At 40.1% G+C, this 17,972-nt stretch overlaps 1 protein-coding gene across 1 annotated transcript; it reads left to right on the top strand.

Annotated features, from left to right (window-relative positions):
- Positions 1-1,098: 1,098 nt before the first annotated feature.
- On the top strand, positions 1,099-17,910 carry fip1l1a (FIP1 like 1a; the record flags this gene model as incomplete). Its single annotated transcript, XM_084549036.1, has 10 exons — positions 1,099-1,147; positions 1,252-1,367; positions 1,486-1,562; positions 3,446-3,476; positions 3,588-3,696; positions 7,146-7,200; positions 9,671-9,726; positions 10,214-10,370; positions 17,487-17,606; positions 17,750-17,910. The coding sequence occupies 10 exons, from the start codon at positions 1,099-1,101 to the stop codon at positions 17,817-17,819; spliced, it is 840 nt and encodes a 279-aa protein (XP_084405162.1). The 3' UTR covers positions 17,820-17,910.
- Positions 17,911-17,972: the final 62 nt, after the last annotated feature.

Here is a 17,972-nt window from a genome sequence, read left to right as displayed (position 1 = left end):
ATGTCAGAAATCACACAACTGGAGAAACTGGAGGACATCGCCAGTCTGCATTCTCTGGCATTATTGCCTCAGAATAAATGTAGCATAACCTGCCAATTACAGTAATTTACTGACATACACACAATGGGTGTTTTGTGTGTGTTTGTGAAACGTGAATTTGTGAGTGAAATTTAAAAGACAACAGTTGTGGATTTGTTGATGGCTGAATGACCACAGAAATCTGAAATCTTGTTTTTCATCTGTCTTATACTATTTGCCTTCAGTAACAATTATTTTTTTTGAATAACCCAAAGTCATTCTGTAAAGACTCTTTGTTGGTACACCTCTTGTGTGTTTTAACATGCAGATGGATATTATAATTTTTTAAATGTTTCTTTTGGATTATGGAACAATTTAAAAGCTGTCCAGCATGCTGAACACAATGACAGTGCTGATGAATACAGTGATTTTTGTGCAATCATGCTGCTGTGTGCTTGCAACTGTTTACCATTCATCTTCTGAGAAAAGAATGTAGAATTTTTCAGCTTTTTTATTGTGTTTTTCTGCCCGTTGGGTATAATATGAACGTGCATTATTTGTCAGGAACCCAGTTCTGTCAGAATGTAGCTTTGAGATATGTTCATACCTTTTTTGATGATGTATTACTCCTGTGTGGGGAGGCGCAATCTGAAATTAGGTTATCAGCATTCAACCCAAACAGGAGTGTTTCTGATGATGGAAATACAGTTACAGAGGTGATGACAATGCCCCTTGATTTTTTGCAGTTCTGGGCCCACACCTGAGCCTTTTAAAACTAATGCTGAAAGGAGGACACAATCATCTGGTAAGTAGGTAATCAGGTAAACCGCTAAAGACAAGATGAGGCAACTATAACAGAAAGCATTTGACTTCTAGTGGCAAGTATGCCAAGAAACACAATACAGCTCAGTTTAAATATAAGGCTTAATTGATGCACATCAGATCAATTGAATGATATCTTTACTAGAAAAAATGTCTGCACAGATAATGAACCTCTGCATTAAAGTCTATGCCATTTCTTTTTGTGCTTCAAAAGAACAAGATGTGGATGCATTAGAAATTATCCAAGGAACTGAAGAAATGAGCCTGAGTTCAGAGTCTGAAAAAAATAAGCCGTGGATGAAAGTTGGTAAGTATTGGTTTTTGATGCCTGCCACAGTATACTCTCTATGCAAAGTCACTCAGTGTCCATTTATTGATTCTATTCAGGTGCTGACATTTATTATATTTCAGGTGCTAACATCTCAGATTACTTTAACTATGGTTTTGATGAAGAAAGCTGGGACGCCTATTGCAAGAAACAGGCAACACTGCGTGACGTTAATGGAAAACTATTCCCTAAACTCTTGGTAAGATGCTACTGATAATTTAGCCAGAAGTCTAAATCACAATAGACCATAAACGTAAGTGGGATAAAATAATCTCCAGAGCAGAGCCTTAATGAGAATCTGTTGTTATTTCACCCAGCCACAGATGTGGAACACTGGAAATGAAGAAGAGCAGCCTTGTTGTGCTTATTCTTCCTTTGACAGACCAGCTTCCAGGTTGGTAACATCTCTTCCATTTACTATGATTGCCTGTGTCATCAGTGCTCCAATCAATACCCCATTCCGTGCTACAGCTCAATGCCCAGAGCTGGGAGATGCTGGCAGCTGGTTGTTTCTGTTTGTCTGTTGCACAACAACTATTTGGTTGATGCCATCTGTTTTCTGTGATCCTAAAATGGGCTCAGCATATTAGGGTTATTTTGACAATGGGTCCAAAAATGTTGAGGTAAATACAGACTCATGCTCATCTGCTAAGGGCTGAAGTAAAATTTCATCAAAGGTGGTTGTGTTTAGACTTATCAGTTTTAGATTTCATTCATTCCCATTTTTGGCTGCCAGTTTGGCCACAGCTCTTTGCGCTCATAAAAGCACAGTAGTACAATCAGTTTACTTGAGAATTTTCTTCTCTATACTTAGAGGAGGACATGTTGTTACTGCACTACCATTAATCAATAGCTTTAGTTCTAATTATTACATATAGTCATGCATTAAAATGTAAGGCATTGTCATAGATTAAAATTTCCATTAGAGTAAATGGACCTCAAACAGTTAGCATACATAACTGATGCACCCCCTAATACTGATCAATATGTAGTGTAAATATTTGCTATTGGCCAATCTGCTGTGTACTTTTACTTTTGTTATTGTAGTAATATTTACACAGTTTCTTATAATACTTCTATATTTCTATTTCAGTGCAAAAAAAAAAATCGGACTGCAGAAATACATCTGTGCATTAGTGTACTTTTGCACTGTTACTTGCATAAGTGCAGAAGTAAAAGATCGCAGTACATCCCAAATGCAAAAACAAACTACTGTATTGAATTTATTTTCACAAACTAGAATGATCACACATTTTTACAATGTGTGTATTAGTATCCTTATAATGTGTACAGTTAGTCTAGATTAATTTAGATGGATTTTCAGTGGGAGACTGTGGTGTTTGACTAAGCCGTCGTTCTTTTCCACCCAGTTGCAGACCCTTTATTGTTACACTTAGAAGTGTAACAATAGTGTCTTTTCATATTAGCAGATAAAGCATCTAGTCCCAGCATGCATTTGCTTCTATTCATGGACCAGGTATTTTCTGTCTTTGAGTGAATTTCCCCATACACAACAGCATCTTTTTCATTAATCTGAGCATTTAGTTTAATGGTTGATGAGGATGCCCAGTGAATGTCCTGACCGACTGACAGGACTGTCCACTTAATTAAAGATCCGTCCCTTGATGATGCTCTCCTCCATCAGCAAGGTTACTCTTCAGGAGAGGTCATTTGGATGTGAGTGCTGTGTGGCGTCACATATCTCCCTCTCCCCACGTGACAGAGCTGGACCAGAGGGAACTAGGAAATCATATAGCATGTCATATACATATGCACACACTCTATCATCCAACAGATGATACGTTCACTAAAATGTGTGTCTTTTCTGAAGTAAATTGTGGCACTAAGGAGTGACAAGCACCTTTCTGCTGAGCTGCCATTAGTGTAGTTGTTATTCCTTTTTTCCTCAGTGTTTTTTCTCCACTGTTGATTAAGTTCTAGTGACAGAAAGAGGTTAGTGTCCCATCTGTGTATGTGTGTGTGCATGCTCAGTGAGGGTGAGGGTAGGGGGGCTCAGGACTGTAAAGGGTTGTTTTGTGAAGAAGGCGAGATGACCCAGATAAGGAGGTTTAATGCGTTAATGGACCTGCAGGGGGTTGAAGTAGGGACATGGGGTGTGAGATTAGGACAAACTAATTTTTTTTTTTTAATGCTGCATAAGTGCACACCAGCACACATTAATATCTTTTAAGATGACTATGAAAAAGGACGTATCTTTAAGAAAGATAAATCCTTTTGTGGAAGTGTGATGTAGTTGTAAATTGTTTCTCATTACAGGATCAACATAGCGTCAAATGCTACCATTGATGTGAGTGTAGGACAACCTGGATTGAGCAGCAGAAAGGAAGGGCGCCGATGTCTCAGTCATGGCAACAGTGCTCAGGTAGGATGTGTGTGTGTGTGAGGAATGAAGTCACAGCTATTAATAGCTATGTTTACATTGCAGGTGGTTACTGAAATGTCCCACAAGGCGGATCTGTCACCTCCATCCAATACCAACTCACTCTTTGCAGTTACTTCTCCACCACGTAAGTCAACCACACCACCAGCAAAGGCTACACATGTATTTATATTAATGCTCATTTACTGTATTTCTCTAGACCTAATTGGTAGATGTCCTTACATATTGATGCAATTGTTCTGGGTGGATGAGTTCTCATTTAAGAAGCTTGGGGAGAATATTTAGATTAAACAAGTTTTCAGGTGGAAGGGGCCCCAGAGGAACCCCCTGTGGCCCATATCACTCATCACACAGCTGCAAAAATGACTAATGGCAATCTGACCACGTTTTTGTGAAGCAGCAGCACGTGTCATAATAGTTAATCCTGTGGAGACTGAAGGACAGAGGTGAACATTGGTGAGGGGGTATGTGTATATTTGTGTGTATGCGTTGCTGCTCGCATGCTTTTGAAGGCACTGTATGGATATATGCCCTCCTGCAGCCATGTGTCTGCAATGCCATCCAGGTGGAAGTCCATCAGTGCTGTCAGTCTTTGGACTTCCACTTGGTCTTTGTAGTGAATCGGTTAAAGATCCAGGAAGGCCCCCTGGTGCAAGCACACAGCTGAACATATGCCATATCTTCATCTTCAAAGGTTCCAAAATAGAAATGCCGGCTTAGGCCTCATTCTTACCCCTCACCCTGTGAGCCCCATACTGCCCAGAAAACCCATGCCAGAGCTGCTAATACAATCAAAATATAAAACATCCTGCCGACTGCAGCTTTGAAGGGTCAATAACAGCTTTGAAGTGTACAGTGTATGCATAGCTTTTTTTTGTGGGCTACTCCCCTTTCTTTAGCTTCTAGGTCCTGCCTCCTTTTGTGATGCAAATGTGTAACATGATAAAAATAGCCCCTGGTAAAAAAAAAAAAAAAAAAAAAAAAAAAAGTGCTCGGTCTGCAGATTGTGGAGAAATGTGCTGAACAGACCAACTGTGGGGAATAGGTCAGAGAAAAAGAATGGGCTCTTTTAATGTTTTGTTTGTTTTTCTGAGAGATCACATTAGATGTGTGTTTGGTGCATGAGTGGAACTGTGTCATTACAGGGTTTTACTTGTGTCATCTATCAGTGCAGCACAGCACACAGTCAAGGTGAGGCGGCCTGCTGCTGTGTACTGCAGCTAAAGTTTCCTACAGCTGGTTAGTAGGTCGCTACAGTCACTGTTGCAGCTCAGCTGTATGTGACTGTTCTCATTGACAAAAGATCACAGCTGAGCAACTGCGCAGTTCTTTCTGAACACACAATGATCAGCCCTGAGCTCTAAAACTCTGATCATGTCTATAGTTAGTATCACTACAGGAATCACTGAACAGAAAGTAGTAATATTTAGAGGACAAGTAAGCTTTAGCTTTAGCTTTTATTACATCAAACATCTGTGATCAGCATTGATTTTGAGGTTTGGAGTTGAGAATGCTAGCCATTTTTGCCATCACTGCAAGAGGAACTGTGCACATGCCGTGCAGATTGCTGCGTCAAAGGGTTTGGGAGACAGTAGCCAGTACCCTAGCAAAGAACACTTGGGCCTCTCCTGCTGTGCAGAACAGCAGCCATTGGTCTGATGTGAAATATCAGCTCCATCTAAACCCTGCAGCGGGTAGCTCTGTGAAGCATTAGCATGAGACATAAAGCCACGCAAACACAATCGGCTGCAATTAGCCCTCAGACATTAGCTCTCTTATATGCTGCCAAGCATGGAACTCCAGCCCTCATCAAACACTCGCCTGAGATCACCACAGGTAGAAACAATTACTCACTCACGCTAACATTAATGACATGTGTGTGGACAAGCTGGTATGTGCATGTGTGTGTGTGTGTGTGTATGTGTGTGTGTGTGTGTGTGTGTGTGCTCGCACATGTGTCTGACTGTGCATGCAGTACACACAGTTACAGTTTCTTTTAATCAATTTTTAATATCTAATATTCCCCACATAGTAATTCTTTCTACAAACTCTTGGTGGTGTCTCACGCAGTGAATTCATCTGTTTGGGGTAATGAGTCTTTGTGACAGGTGTTTGTTTGCATGCAGTAATCTCCATGAATCACAGTATTGTTTTACTTTCTTGTAAAAATTGCCTGAAGGCTCTTTACACTACACTTTTAGGTTTTGCTGTCGCTAACTGATAGAAGTTTGACACTGCTGGTCCCTCGTGTGTCCAGGCATCTGAGGCACCGAAGGCCTCGCTGGGTCAGTCGTCCGCAGTGAGGAGTTCAGGCCCTGTGAACTCTGTGGAACTTTTATTTAAAACGGAGAGAAGATGTTCTGTATTTAGCTTACTAAGCAGGGGAGCTCTCTGCTCTTTTTCATTTTAAGGCAGCTTATGGGTACAACATACATGCACAGCTTATATTATTCTTCTTCTAGTTTCAACCATTTTCGTGTTCTTTATGTTCCAGAAAACTGTTTGCAGCCACTTTCACTTTAGGGGTCTTAAAAAACAAAAGGGGATGGTATCCAGATGTGAAAGCGTGTTTGTGCCTTGATTCTTCAAAGGAGTCTCTATATACTGTATGTGTATGTGTCTGTCAGTCTGTGTGTGCGTGTACTCAGTGCAGCCTAAGTGTGCGATTCAGACCTGATTATGTTGCTTGGTCACGTAAAATTTGAGCATTATGACGAGTGGGACCATTAACTGTGCACTCAAGCGTTTGACTTGTTCTGTTTTATTGATGGAGGAAAAGGCAAGTAGGAGTTGCTACATTTTCTTGCGCTGACATTTTCAGTGTGATCTAATTTCTCTACCTTCAAAGGAGTCACACCATAAATTGTTGGGTTATGTTGTTGGTAATGGGTTTTTGAATTTTTAGCTCGTGTTAATTGTTCCACAAATTGATGCTAACACATATTCCCACACTGAATGTGCACTTTTGTACCATTTCCATATATATCCATCTGATGCATTTGCTCTGGACAAAATTTGGTGTGCTACTTCTACATTGCATTTTGTTGTGTGCATCATATCTTCTATTTGCATTTTTGATTCTCACAACCTATGCCTTGTAGCTACTTTTTTTTGGATATTCAAGCAAAACAAATTTTTAAATCACTCCAAGGGATTTGAGTATTCAGTTTTAAATATGAATATGAAGGTATATACTCCAAAACCAATTATTATTAAACCCTGTCTTAACTTAAAACACCTGAACTCTTTTTGTTCAGTCTGCACTTAATGTATTCCATAAACTGTTGAGCAAACACCTTTTAAGCAAAGGTCACTGATCTGGTAATGACTAATGAGTTACGAAAGATGTCTCATAGTACTAAAACAACATTGTGTTTTGTTCATGTTGTCTTTTCTCATAATATCTACATACACATGAAGCTAAATTATGTCCCTCACCAACTCTGTGGCAGTGCGGTGAACATACTTTTGTACATAAATAAACAGATAAAGATAACTAAATAGATAAGAGATTTGTATCAGCATGGAAAACCATGGTAACACAATAATTAAAGACTTCTCTTTTTCATCGTGCAGTGATCCTCTTCCGGTCAGGACCCCCTGCTTCCTCCCCTACTTCAGTTTTGAACAGGTGAGTGCAACTCAGAAATGTATTGGCTGCAGCGAAGAAGAAAGTACAAGAAAGCACAGGTGGGATGGTAGTAGTGTCAGGGACAGAATACACTGATCGATATTCAGGAAGGTTTGACTCAGGATGAGCAAACTGTGTGAAGGGAGTGTAAAGAAATTAATTTGTCAGAGAATGGACTAGAGATAATTTATAAAAGGTGCATGAGTGCTGATGTTAGAAGCAACTGCCAAATCTCTTAAGCAGAGTTTGTGGAGCTCATTTTACACCAAAAGACTACTCGTGTTATTATTATTATTGCGGTGCACTGTGCTCTGTTGCGCATCTGAATCAAAAGCCAAATAAGGTAGAAACCAAGACAGCAACGATGTTTGCGCCTCCTCATCTTCTGTTTATCAGTATCTAAGTCATCTCCCTCTTTGCTCTTCCTATCTATGTCACAACCTGTCTCCAAACTCCCACATTTCAGCTCTAATTTACACAACTTAGATCACAAGTGGGCCACGCTGTCCCCAAGGTTCTCCTGCATTTCTGGCATAGCTATGAATGCTGCCCTCCTCCAGTTTTGTTTGCTGGTGTGCTTGTTTCCCTTGGATGTTGTCTGTATACAACCTTACTCAATCCAACCAACTGTTTGTCTGTCTCCCTAGCTTCCTGTCCCTTCATTTTTTTTCTCTTCTCTCAGTCCTACTCTTTCTCCTAATTTGCTGTGTCTGATGTGTGCCTGAATTCACTCTGTACTCAGTCCTGAAAGGTGGTTTTTCTCACGTCTCAGTATACTTGCCAAATCCTCACATCCTTCAGGGACTTACTGTTCCTGTGAACTCTGCCAGCCATCTCCTGTATGCTTTATGAATCATTTCCTTTTTAACTTTTTTTTTAGCACACACATGTGCAGTGTCTACACTTATAATTCCTGCTGCTCAGCCTTTCCCTTGGGGATATTAGGAACAGCAGGTATTTCTGGCGTGATCTAGGCCCTGGCATCCCATGCTGTGTGGAGGGCCAAGGGCCCATAGGGCTCTCAAAATCCATATTTAGTGTCTGAAAAAGATTATGTTAGTTTTATAATAATATGCCTCAATGGGCAGAATAATTATATTATACGGTCACTCAAAATTGAGATTGTTTGATCTTTTCAAATTACAAATCCTAAATCGGAACTGTATTAGTTAAAATAACACTGAGAATAATTATCATAGCAGATGTTAGGATGCCATTCAGTTAAAACCCAATGCTATTTGGCTTGGTTATCACAAAATAACTTGGGAAGTGTTGCAAGGAAATCACTGACAGTACTGGTTTATTGTCTTTGTTATAAGAATTACATTAGGATTTAATTTATTATCAACCGTTAACTCTATTTGGGATCAACAAATTAAAGGAGCCAAGTTAAATTTTATTGAAATAAAATGAATAATCATCACCTGCCCCTAGATTTTCCCCACAGATCAACATGTTTATTCTGCTATGATGCTGCACCCAGTCCAGACTGACATAAACAATGTATTGAGCATTAAAGGCACTCATGTGGCATTGTAGATAAGTTCTAATCAGCAGTGTTAATGTTAATGAAATAATGAAACCACAAATGGTGGTCTTTGATGAGTACTTTGATGAGCCATTAAGAGTGCATGAGATTATACTCTTGTTATTGCTTTGCATGGTCACTATACCACTCTCTCTCCCATTCATTCACTTTTTTTTCTCCATTCACAAGCGTGCTTTATCGCTATCTGTTAGACTAAAAATACATTTCAAGAGTGATGGACTGTTTATTGTGGGATTTATAGTACAATGTCTTGGAAAGCAGTTCCATTGGATGAGCTGCATACACTCAGTTCACCTTCAGCACACTCGGAAGTTTTCAGTTGGAAGTGGGTGTGTGTCCAAGCCACGTGGATGGGCAAACGATCCAGATAGGATCAGTAATATGCCCTCTATCCGTTCCTCATGGCCTGGCGAGCGCACACAGAGGCTTGACAATGAGCCACTCACTTCAAACACTTCTAAACACAGCTGTGCATTTAGACAAGTGCTTTGATCATGTTGCAGAATAGTCCACTTGTTTTGTTTTTTTTCATTCATTGATTCAGCCGTAAATTTTTTATTTATTTTTTTTTGCTCACATTATTTCTTAGCATGAATGACCTTAAATGTTACACAAAGATGAATGAGTTTTAGTGATGCAGTCTGCCAGGAATAGACTGTTAACAAGAGAGCTGATTAATACTTGTATACCAACTTGTATGCAGGATTTCCACAAACAGATGTACTAATTACTTTATTAGGTTTTGCTCATTAACTGTAATCTGCCTTGTTGAAATTTCTCAAACACTGCGTTATGACACCCCTTCAGTTCAGATATTTGGACCTTACCTTGGGATTTTGAATGTGAGGGTTCTTTACATACAGTCTTGTCTGTAAAGATGTCATGACAGTGAATTCACATGTCTTTCTTTTTCTTTTTCAGGGGACACTTAAAAGACATGGATAGCGCCTTAACTTCACTACACCCACAATCTTCAGGTAAGAATGTGCTTCTGAGACCACAGTGGACAATGACTCACGAGTTGCATAAGGGTGCTTCAGTGCATGTACTGTTTACTACACCATTAGGATTTTATAAACATTTGTGAATTTGTGTTGCTACTGACCTGGTTAGCTTGTGTGTTAAATGAGTCATCTAGTTTAGTCAACCATTTTGGGAATTTCTTTACTCCTTATTTGCTTGCATGTATATCTCAACTCGCCTAGGTCTTTTAATAGCAAGAGGTTTCCTTATGATCTATATGTGATTTAGACTTATACAGGTCAATGCACATTTACAGCCTCAGTTTTATCTATCTATCTATCTATCTATCTATCTATCTATCTATCTATCTATCTATCTATCTATCTATCTATCTATCTATCTATCTATCCATTGCCAGGTGCTGTTGTTTATTGTCCTCTTCAGTCATCTGTCTGACTTGTCTCTGTTCTTTTTCCTTGGTTGTATCATCTTTAATCCAAGAGAGTATGGCTGTCAGTGTTGGAATGATTGATGCTGCCAAGGCCTGGGAATACATGTGGCAGCAAAAGTGTGACAAGTGCGGGGACAAATCTAGAGAACAAGGTCGTGATAAAGGCAGAAATAGAAAGAAGGAGAGCAGCTCCTCTTCACACAACAGGTTGGTCTCAGTGGCTCTATGATGAGTTTATTTAACATATGCATGTAAATAGTTAGTGTGCCCTTTATACATTACGTTGATCAGAAACAGGACACAATGCACCCTTTCCCTTCACAGATCCTTCTTTCCCTTGTTGGGTGCCCCTGCAATGCATAAATGTATGTCTGCCGAGCAGATGTGGCCTTCTGTAGTAGGCAGTAGTATGTTGGCCTTAGTCCAGTTACTCATCCTATTCTGGCCTTGTTCAGATTGTGGATTTGCAGCGTACACCCTATTCATCCCACCCACACACTAATATGTCTCATAGCCTTCGCTCTCTGTCTCATACACACTGATACACTGATATATTTACAGAAATTAAGTTTTGCTGTTGCTTGATTGAACATTTTATAGAAAAGAAAAACAAAAACAGAACAAAGAACGTTCATGTGTGTGGGCATACAGCTGCCCAACAGTCTGTTTGCCAGGTGAGACGAGTCGAGTGGAGTGCAGCGCATGCTGTTGACATCAGACATGTGATGGCAGTATCTGTTATACTGATTGTCTCAAGTGGCTGCCAGCCAAAGCACTAGGTCCAATTGGACTGAAATTGAGATGGATATCTTTTGAGTTGCCTTGCACTAATTTAACAGTCCACAAAATAACTTGGAACCTAGTCTGCATCTCAGCATGTGGCATGTGGTTTTCTAAAATCTAATGCCTGACAAGCATGTATGAGTTTATCCAAATTATTTCCATATAGCAAAACAAAATGGTTTGTGCTTGTTCGTGGTTTCCCCCTCAGCTCGACAGTTGATAATATAAATACTATGACTGTTGAGAGAAACTGCACAGCTATTGTGAAGAAATGCACACTATTGCAAAAGTGCATAAGGCTATTGTGACAGAAATCAAGATTATTGCAAGACCAGAATAAATTATTGCCAGCATATGCAGAACTATTTGTTCTGGTGCAGTGAGATGAGGGAGTAACTCGATGCATTTCCCAGCTATTGCCAGAAAATAATTGAGTGGTTCCTTCCTCCCATAGCTCACAGATCATGAGAGCCAATCTGATTTCCACTCCAAATTTCACATAGTGCCCCAGTAGCCCACAGACTCACAGCCACACTGCTGTTGTACTGTATGTGTACTCAGACACTCATCGCATGTGTGCACAAGCCAAATCCTGCCCTACATTTCCTCCGCACGCTCAGTGTTGACCGTTTGCCAGATGTCTATTTAATTATTATCAACTCAGACAGCTGCCAACTATAATATACACAGGCACTTCTTTTCGTCTCCTCACATACTTCTCAGGTGACCTGAGGCTCATACTGTAAGACTTTGTTTGCCCATTTTATTGTGACTAAGCATTTCTCACCAAAATAAATCTACATTACCGAGCATAGTTCGACCCTTGAGTTAAAACAATACAACAGTCTCATATCTGGTGTTGGGTCTTACATTAGACTGTCACTGCCGTTTGCCCCTAAAGACTTGAAACTTCAAATACGTACATGGACACAACGGCACATTGGAAATTTGAACTAATTTCCCAATTTGTGCCTGTGGTTTTGAAAGCTGTTATGCTCTTGATAGCAATGAATCCCTGTATCAGCTACTGCTGGAGCCTCACTGTTAATTAACTTGCAAAGAAGTTAGTGCAAAAGGCAAAAGTGACACACTGAAGTTCTTACTGTACTGTGCTCTTTTAAAATATCCTCATACACTGTTCTGCTTTTCAGCACTTTTCCTACTTGAAGTGGTGAGCTTTTTCTGGTTTATTTATGCACTAGATGACTGAATTTGGGTTTATATGTAAAGCTCTTGACTGCCCTATGGGTCAAATGAGGGAAGTGGGACATGGGGGGAGCTGGGAAACTGTAAGCTTACTGCAGCAGATAGGAAGAACAGGAATCACATGTGTGTGACAGACACACAGGGAATGCACTGGAGATTTAGCTATTCACACTACAGATTTGTTGTGCGCCATGGTCACAAAGGACTTATTCCAGTGGCCCAGTGTGTGCTGCTCACACCTTCTGGGCTCTGTTGATGTGTTGCCCTACATTCTGATCACATGATCAGGCTTCACACTGTGCTTGTCACATACACAAGCATATGCACAGGTTATATGCTTTCTGTTACACACTGATTTATGACTGTGCCCTGGACTATTTTTAGACTGGAACCAGAGGGATTCATTGTTAGTGTGTGTGCGAAGGAGAGAAAAACAGATGGAGCCTTCCATAGCTTTGTTCCTGGCTGCTCCTATTGTTCCTTGACCAGGTCGTTGTGATTTGTGCTGTTCATTTAGGAACTTGCTAGCCCACACGTCCTGAGCTGAGTCACTCACAATCAGAGGACGGCAGGGCAGCCCTCTAGGCATCAGCTACTGGTTATCAGCTGTGGTTGGGAAAGCATGCCTTGGATTTACCACCACCACCACCACCACTAATAGATTCCATGAGGCAGTCACATTTCCACCCATGTATTTATTCAGAGTGATACACCATACATTTCAGATCCCCTTTACCTTCTCTAGTGGGTGCAGGCTGAAAAGTTGATTGATCGGTTGGTCGACACTTTACCCCTTACTGCAAATCTCAGTTTTGGATGATAAATGTTGCAGTTTCTAGCGAGCACTGGCTCAGACATAATCTCCATTTCCATGCACACTTTTTTGTCTTGGTCCATTTCTCACATGTAGCATCAGTTCACTCAAACACACGTAAATCTGATTGAAAGACCCCTCAGGTAGTCTGATTATAGGCTGACAAAAGATGCGGTTAACTGGATGATAACTGAATGGCCAAATCCCTCTGTGATGGGGAAATTAAAACACCAATTATCTTCCTGCTTCATCTTGCAGTAAATGTGTCATTAGAAAATGCTGTAGGTCTAATTTCAGTTATACAAAGGGTGTAGCTGTCTCTGAATTGAATTAGGAACTGATAATTGAAAAAAGGCTGTTGTAATATAATGCAGCGAACCCAGATTAATGAAATACTAATTCAGAACAGCAAGAGTGGCAATAACGTTTTACAGCTTTAAACAAATTTGAACCAGTCCACAATAACAGTTTCATTGAGTTTTCATTAATGCACAATACAGTGATTCCCTTTCTTAGTTTTAAAAGTTTTGCCTGGGTTTTGGAGAAAAATAACTCTAGGTGCAACTTTGATGACAGTTTTGTGATTTGGGGGAACAGCCCTGTCTGCTTGCAAACTTTTGTTTTAGACTTAGGCAGCACAGCATGATCCAAATTGGCACTTCTACCGTAGGCAGAGAGGGGCACAGTGAAATCCATATTTTTCTTGATTTTTCTCATCTGCTTTTGTGCCTGAATCCACTTTTATCCTGGCCTAGGGATCTGTCTTGGGGTCTGTACATTCTTCCACCTACATCTGTTTTCATTTTCCACCTTTTTTAGCCCTTGATGTGACATACTTTTGTCTTCCTGCCTCAACATCATGCAAGGAACTAATTTCTTCTCCCTCATATATTTCAGTGTTACTTCTACAGTTTACACGCATAGCAGCCATACATTTCTTTGCATTTTCTTCTTTTCTTCTTATTTGCAGATAACCAGCAACACTCTCTTGATTTGTATGGGTTAATTCTCCTTTCCAAAAGGTATTACACACTGGATATATTTTACAAAGTGTGATTGTTTCTTAAACGCACTGCGTCAGATTCCACTTCTTTCTTCTTTCTTTTTGTAGGTTTAGACTGAGCTGAGCCCTCAGTTTGTTACGATTTTTCACTTACTCTTTGTTCATGGATATGCTTGTTTCTAAGTAGTACCTTTGTTCTGTTCGAGTGCAAACAGGAATTGGAATTGGGGTCTTTACACCACCGCAGTTCACACGGTGACCTGCTGTGTGAACTGCTGCTGATACAAAGCAAAACAATGACAACACTGTATTTGTTTAGGGATAAAAAACAAACCTCTAGTTCAAGAGAATGTTCTCATGCATGTCGCTGTTTCTTCCTATTCCGTTCCTTGTTCTGATTACGCCACTTGTAATTAACTCTGAGCGTGCTCATAGCTAGACCCACAAAACCACAGTTAAGCCAATTTATAACCAGCTTTGTAATGCCAGATATCCAGGGAGGCACATTTAAGCAATCCTGCGCATTACATCCAAAAACAGTCATTTCTCATTGTTGCTTTCCAAGAACTGAAACAAAGGGTTTTAAGAAACAGAGACTCATAACATGCCAGTCTGTCACTGCCTTTCGTGGCACCACGGGAGCAGGTGTGGAATCCCATTTGTGCCTTAACTGAAATGCCTCCATGTTAATATTTGGCATCCACCATAAACAACACTGTCTTTACATGTGGTGTCTGGACATGCATAGAGAAAGATAGCGTAATACAAATGAGGTGAATTCATTCTCAGTGGGATTGGCTGTTTTAGATACAGCACCACGGGATTTGTCAGGGTTAGGGTTAGTTATCAGACATGGTCACGTGTTGATTGGCTCTAATATGTAAATATCCTGTATGCTTAACACAGAATAGAATGGCAAAAATAAATAGGGAAGGCAGAGGGCAAGACAATAGAGTAAAACAAGGTTGTATACTATGTTATTTGGGTCATACTCTTGTTTGACGCTTGTTATTCTATAATCTTAAAAAAGAACAAACACTTGCATTTATAGAAAAGCACTCTAAAGTTCACCGGCACACATTTCTTTTGGTGAATTAAGCTTCACAATAATTTAGTTTCATGGGTCATTAAACATTATATTCACATTCCCTCCCTCCACTTCCCATTTATTTTTGTAGATAATATTTTCATTTTAATTGTGTCCGATGCAAAATTGGCTCACATATATCCACAGCAAAATTACACTGAAGTAGGTAGTGAAATCTTTGATACTGCTAGCTTGGACACTACCAAATAGAATTATAAAATGTTAAAGCAAATCCTGAGGCTTCTGTACTATAATTTACTCTTGCTAACACGGTCTCTTTGGGAGACTGTTACTGGTGCTATGTGAGCTGGTGGTTTCTATGTTAAAACTAATGGCTCTGAGCAAGAACAAATGTGGGCCTTAGGTTCTAATCCCTGCTGCTAACAGAAGAGCTGTCTCCAAATATTGAATATATTTAGCTTTGTACTCGGACCCTTAAGGCTCTCTCTTGTCTCTGTGCTGAGGGAGCGAATGGCAATAATTACTCCAGCCATGTGTGAGCTGAGTGTCTGCATAACCAGTGCAGTCTCTTCACTGTTTCCTCTAGACTTTTTTGAGCAAGATGACACTTTTACAGAGGCTGTGAGAGATGCTTTTAGTGCGAGGATCTTAAAGGTCAGGCTGATTATTCTAAAATTTCAAACCGCAAGCTGTGCCAGGGTGGTGAGGTGTGCAAATTAGAAAGAGATGAAAACGGAAAAAAACAAGAGTATTTTTTAAACACTACCGATTCACCCTCAGCAGTGGGTAAGATTATCTGTTTGATCTAACAAGCTATCCACAATGTGATCAGTATTCAGCATATTGTGAATGGGCGACAGTGCATCCTGTTATGACTATGTAGTCTGAACCAGCATCATCCAAACGTGAGTGTGTATTACTTTGAGAAGAAGCGAAGGAAGGACCATAAACTGCTCAAATTGTATTTGACTGAACAAGGTTAAAAACACCAGCACTGTTATTGCTCCCTTTGAAAAGTTAACACAATGTGCATTATGTAACATCAAGATTATGCTTTTGAGCAATATACAGTAGGCAGTTTTAAGTACCTACTGTAGCTACTAAGTGTTACTGTCCCCCCTAACTGTGGAATTAAATTATAGGACCATGCATCTGCTACAACATAGTTTCTCAGTTCTCTGAGTTATAGTTGATAGCTTGTAACTGTGTTCAATATGGAGTGACGCACTGGCTCCAAAACTTTGGATGCAAGTGCTTGGCAAAGGACAACATCGTGACATTTGGGTTGAAAGACTTTATCCCTGCAATAACTCCACTCCTTGCCTTCGCTGCCACATGATCACTACACACGAACACGAACCGCACAGTCCAAGGTTTTCATGAATGCAGCACCTAAGGTAGTTCCAGGCATGTCTTTGCAAAAGAAAAAAAAAAATCCTACAGTATTTTTCCTTTCTCTGGATGGCAATCAAAGGCAATCAGTTGAGCCGTAATAGCTGCATGTGTTGATTCGTCCAGCTGAGTAGAAAATAGTTTCTCAGGAACCTAATCTGAGACCAAAGGCCTTCTGAGATTTCACTAGTCTACTTGTGTAATTTGTGAAGTTGTGAATTAAGCAGCTGGTAGTCTTGTTCTTCAGTTTTGTAAAGTTTCTTGCGTTTTCACTGTCAATTTGCATGCTCTGCGTGTTATGTTGTCAGGTGGAGTTTAGCATGGCTGACTTTAGGGCTTGTTTGCAAGGAAAAGCAGATGACACTTTGTGATCAATATACTCAATATAGTCAGCCATAGAGGTAGTTAGGGAGCAGTCCCCCAAGTGGCTAACAGTAAGGTGTTGATGGATTAACAGCAATCATAGAATCATTGGGGCTGTCAGTTCAATTGTTAAACAACTGAAAAAGAAAATCTTAAAGTGAAATATTATATAAATGTACAGTGAAATATAGTTGGCACTATATGTGTTTGCAGGGATTCAGTCGAACCAATATGTCTCCACGGTCACCTTACCTGTTTGCATAAATATGTTTTTGCATGTGTGCTTCAGAGGTCAGGGGAGAGAGGGAAAAAGAAAAGATGTTAAGTAATGACGAATCAGTCCTGTAGTCTCACAGGACTGCAGGTCCTACAGTGAGTAATAGATTTTTTTGTAGGTTAGAGGATATCTGTGCATGGCTGCTTGGCTTTAACATAGAGGGCATGCTATGCCACTTGTGTTGGACTCTTTGTTATCCAAAGTCTAAACCAGGGGGAATGCTACAAAAGCTCAGGCAGGCAAACAGCAGGCACTGTGGCTGAGATTTTAGTCCCTTGAGTCCTGACTTATCTCTCTTCAAGTGGATAAAGGGGAAGAGTCTAATTTCTTTAAGCCACATGCTCTTTTTTCTTATTTCCAATGAAAAACCCAGTTCTATCAATAACAAATGGGGAAAAAAAACCTACTGCATGTGTGTTCTGTATGTATATTTTTAGTGGGGAGGAGCAATTGAAGCACAGGGACACTGCGGAGCAAGGGCATAAACGCCGTAGTTCTGAAAAAATCAGTGGAGAAAAGAGACACAAAAGTGAGGGATGGCACAAAACATCACAAAGGTATAACAGGGACACACACACACACACACACACACACACACACTTTTTGAAACAAAAAAAGCCAACAGGATTATCATTTTCAATTTGTTTGTCATGTATGTCCTCAACAGCAACAGCAGAAGCAGGAGCAGCAGCAGCAGCAGCAGCAGGAATAGGAAAGATGATGGTGAGGACAGGGACAGTAGACACAAACATAAAGGCCAAGAGAAGTAAGAAGTAGAGCAACAAGATGTTCTCCGCTGACCAAAAAAGGAAATTAAAGTCTGACTGACTTTTCCGTTTAATGAGAATAACTGCCCTCTGGCATCTTACAGTATGTTGCATCAGAAAATAAATTGGTCTTGAACATATTTATTACAAAGCTGG

Source organism: Chelon labrosus (assembly GCF_963514085.1).
Source record: "Chelon labrosus genome assembly, chromosome: 7".
NCBI lineage: Eukaryota > Metazoa > Chordata > Actinopteri > Mugiliformes > Mugilidae > Chelon > Chelon labrosus.
Note: the sequence above shows the minus strand (reverse complement) of the source record. Positions and strands in the feature narration are given on the sequence as shown.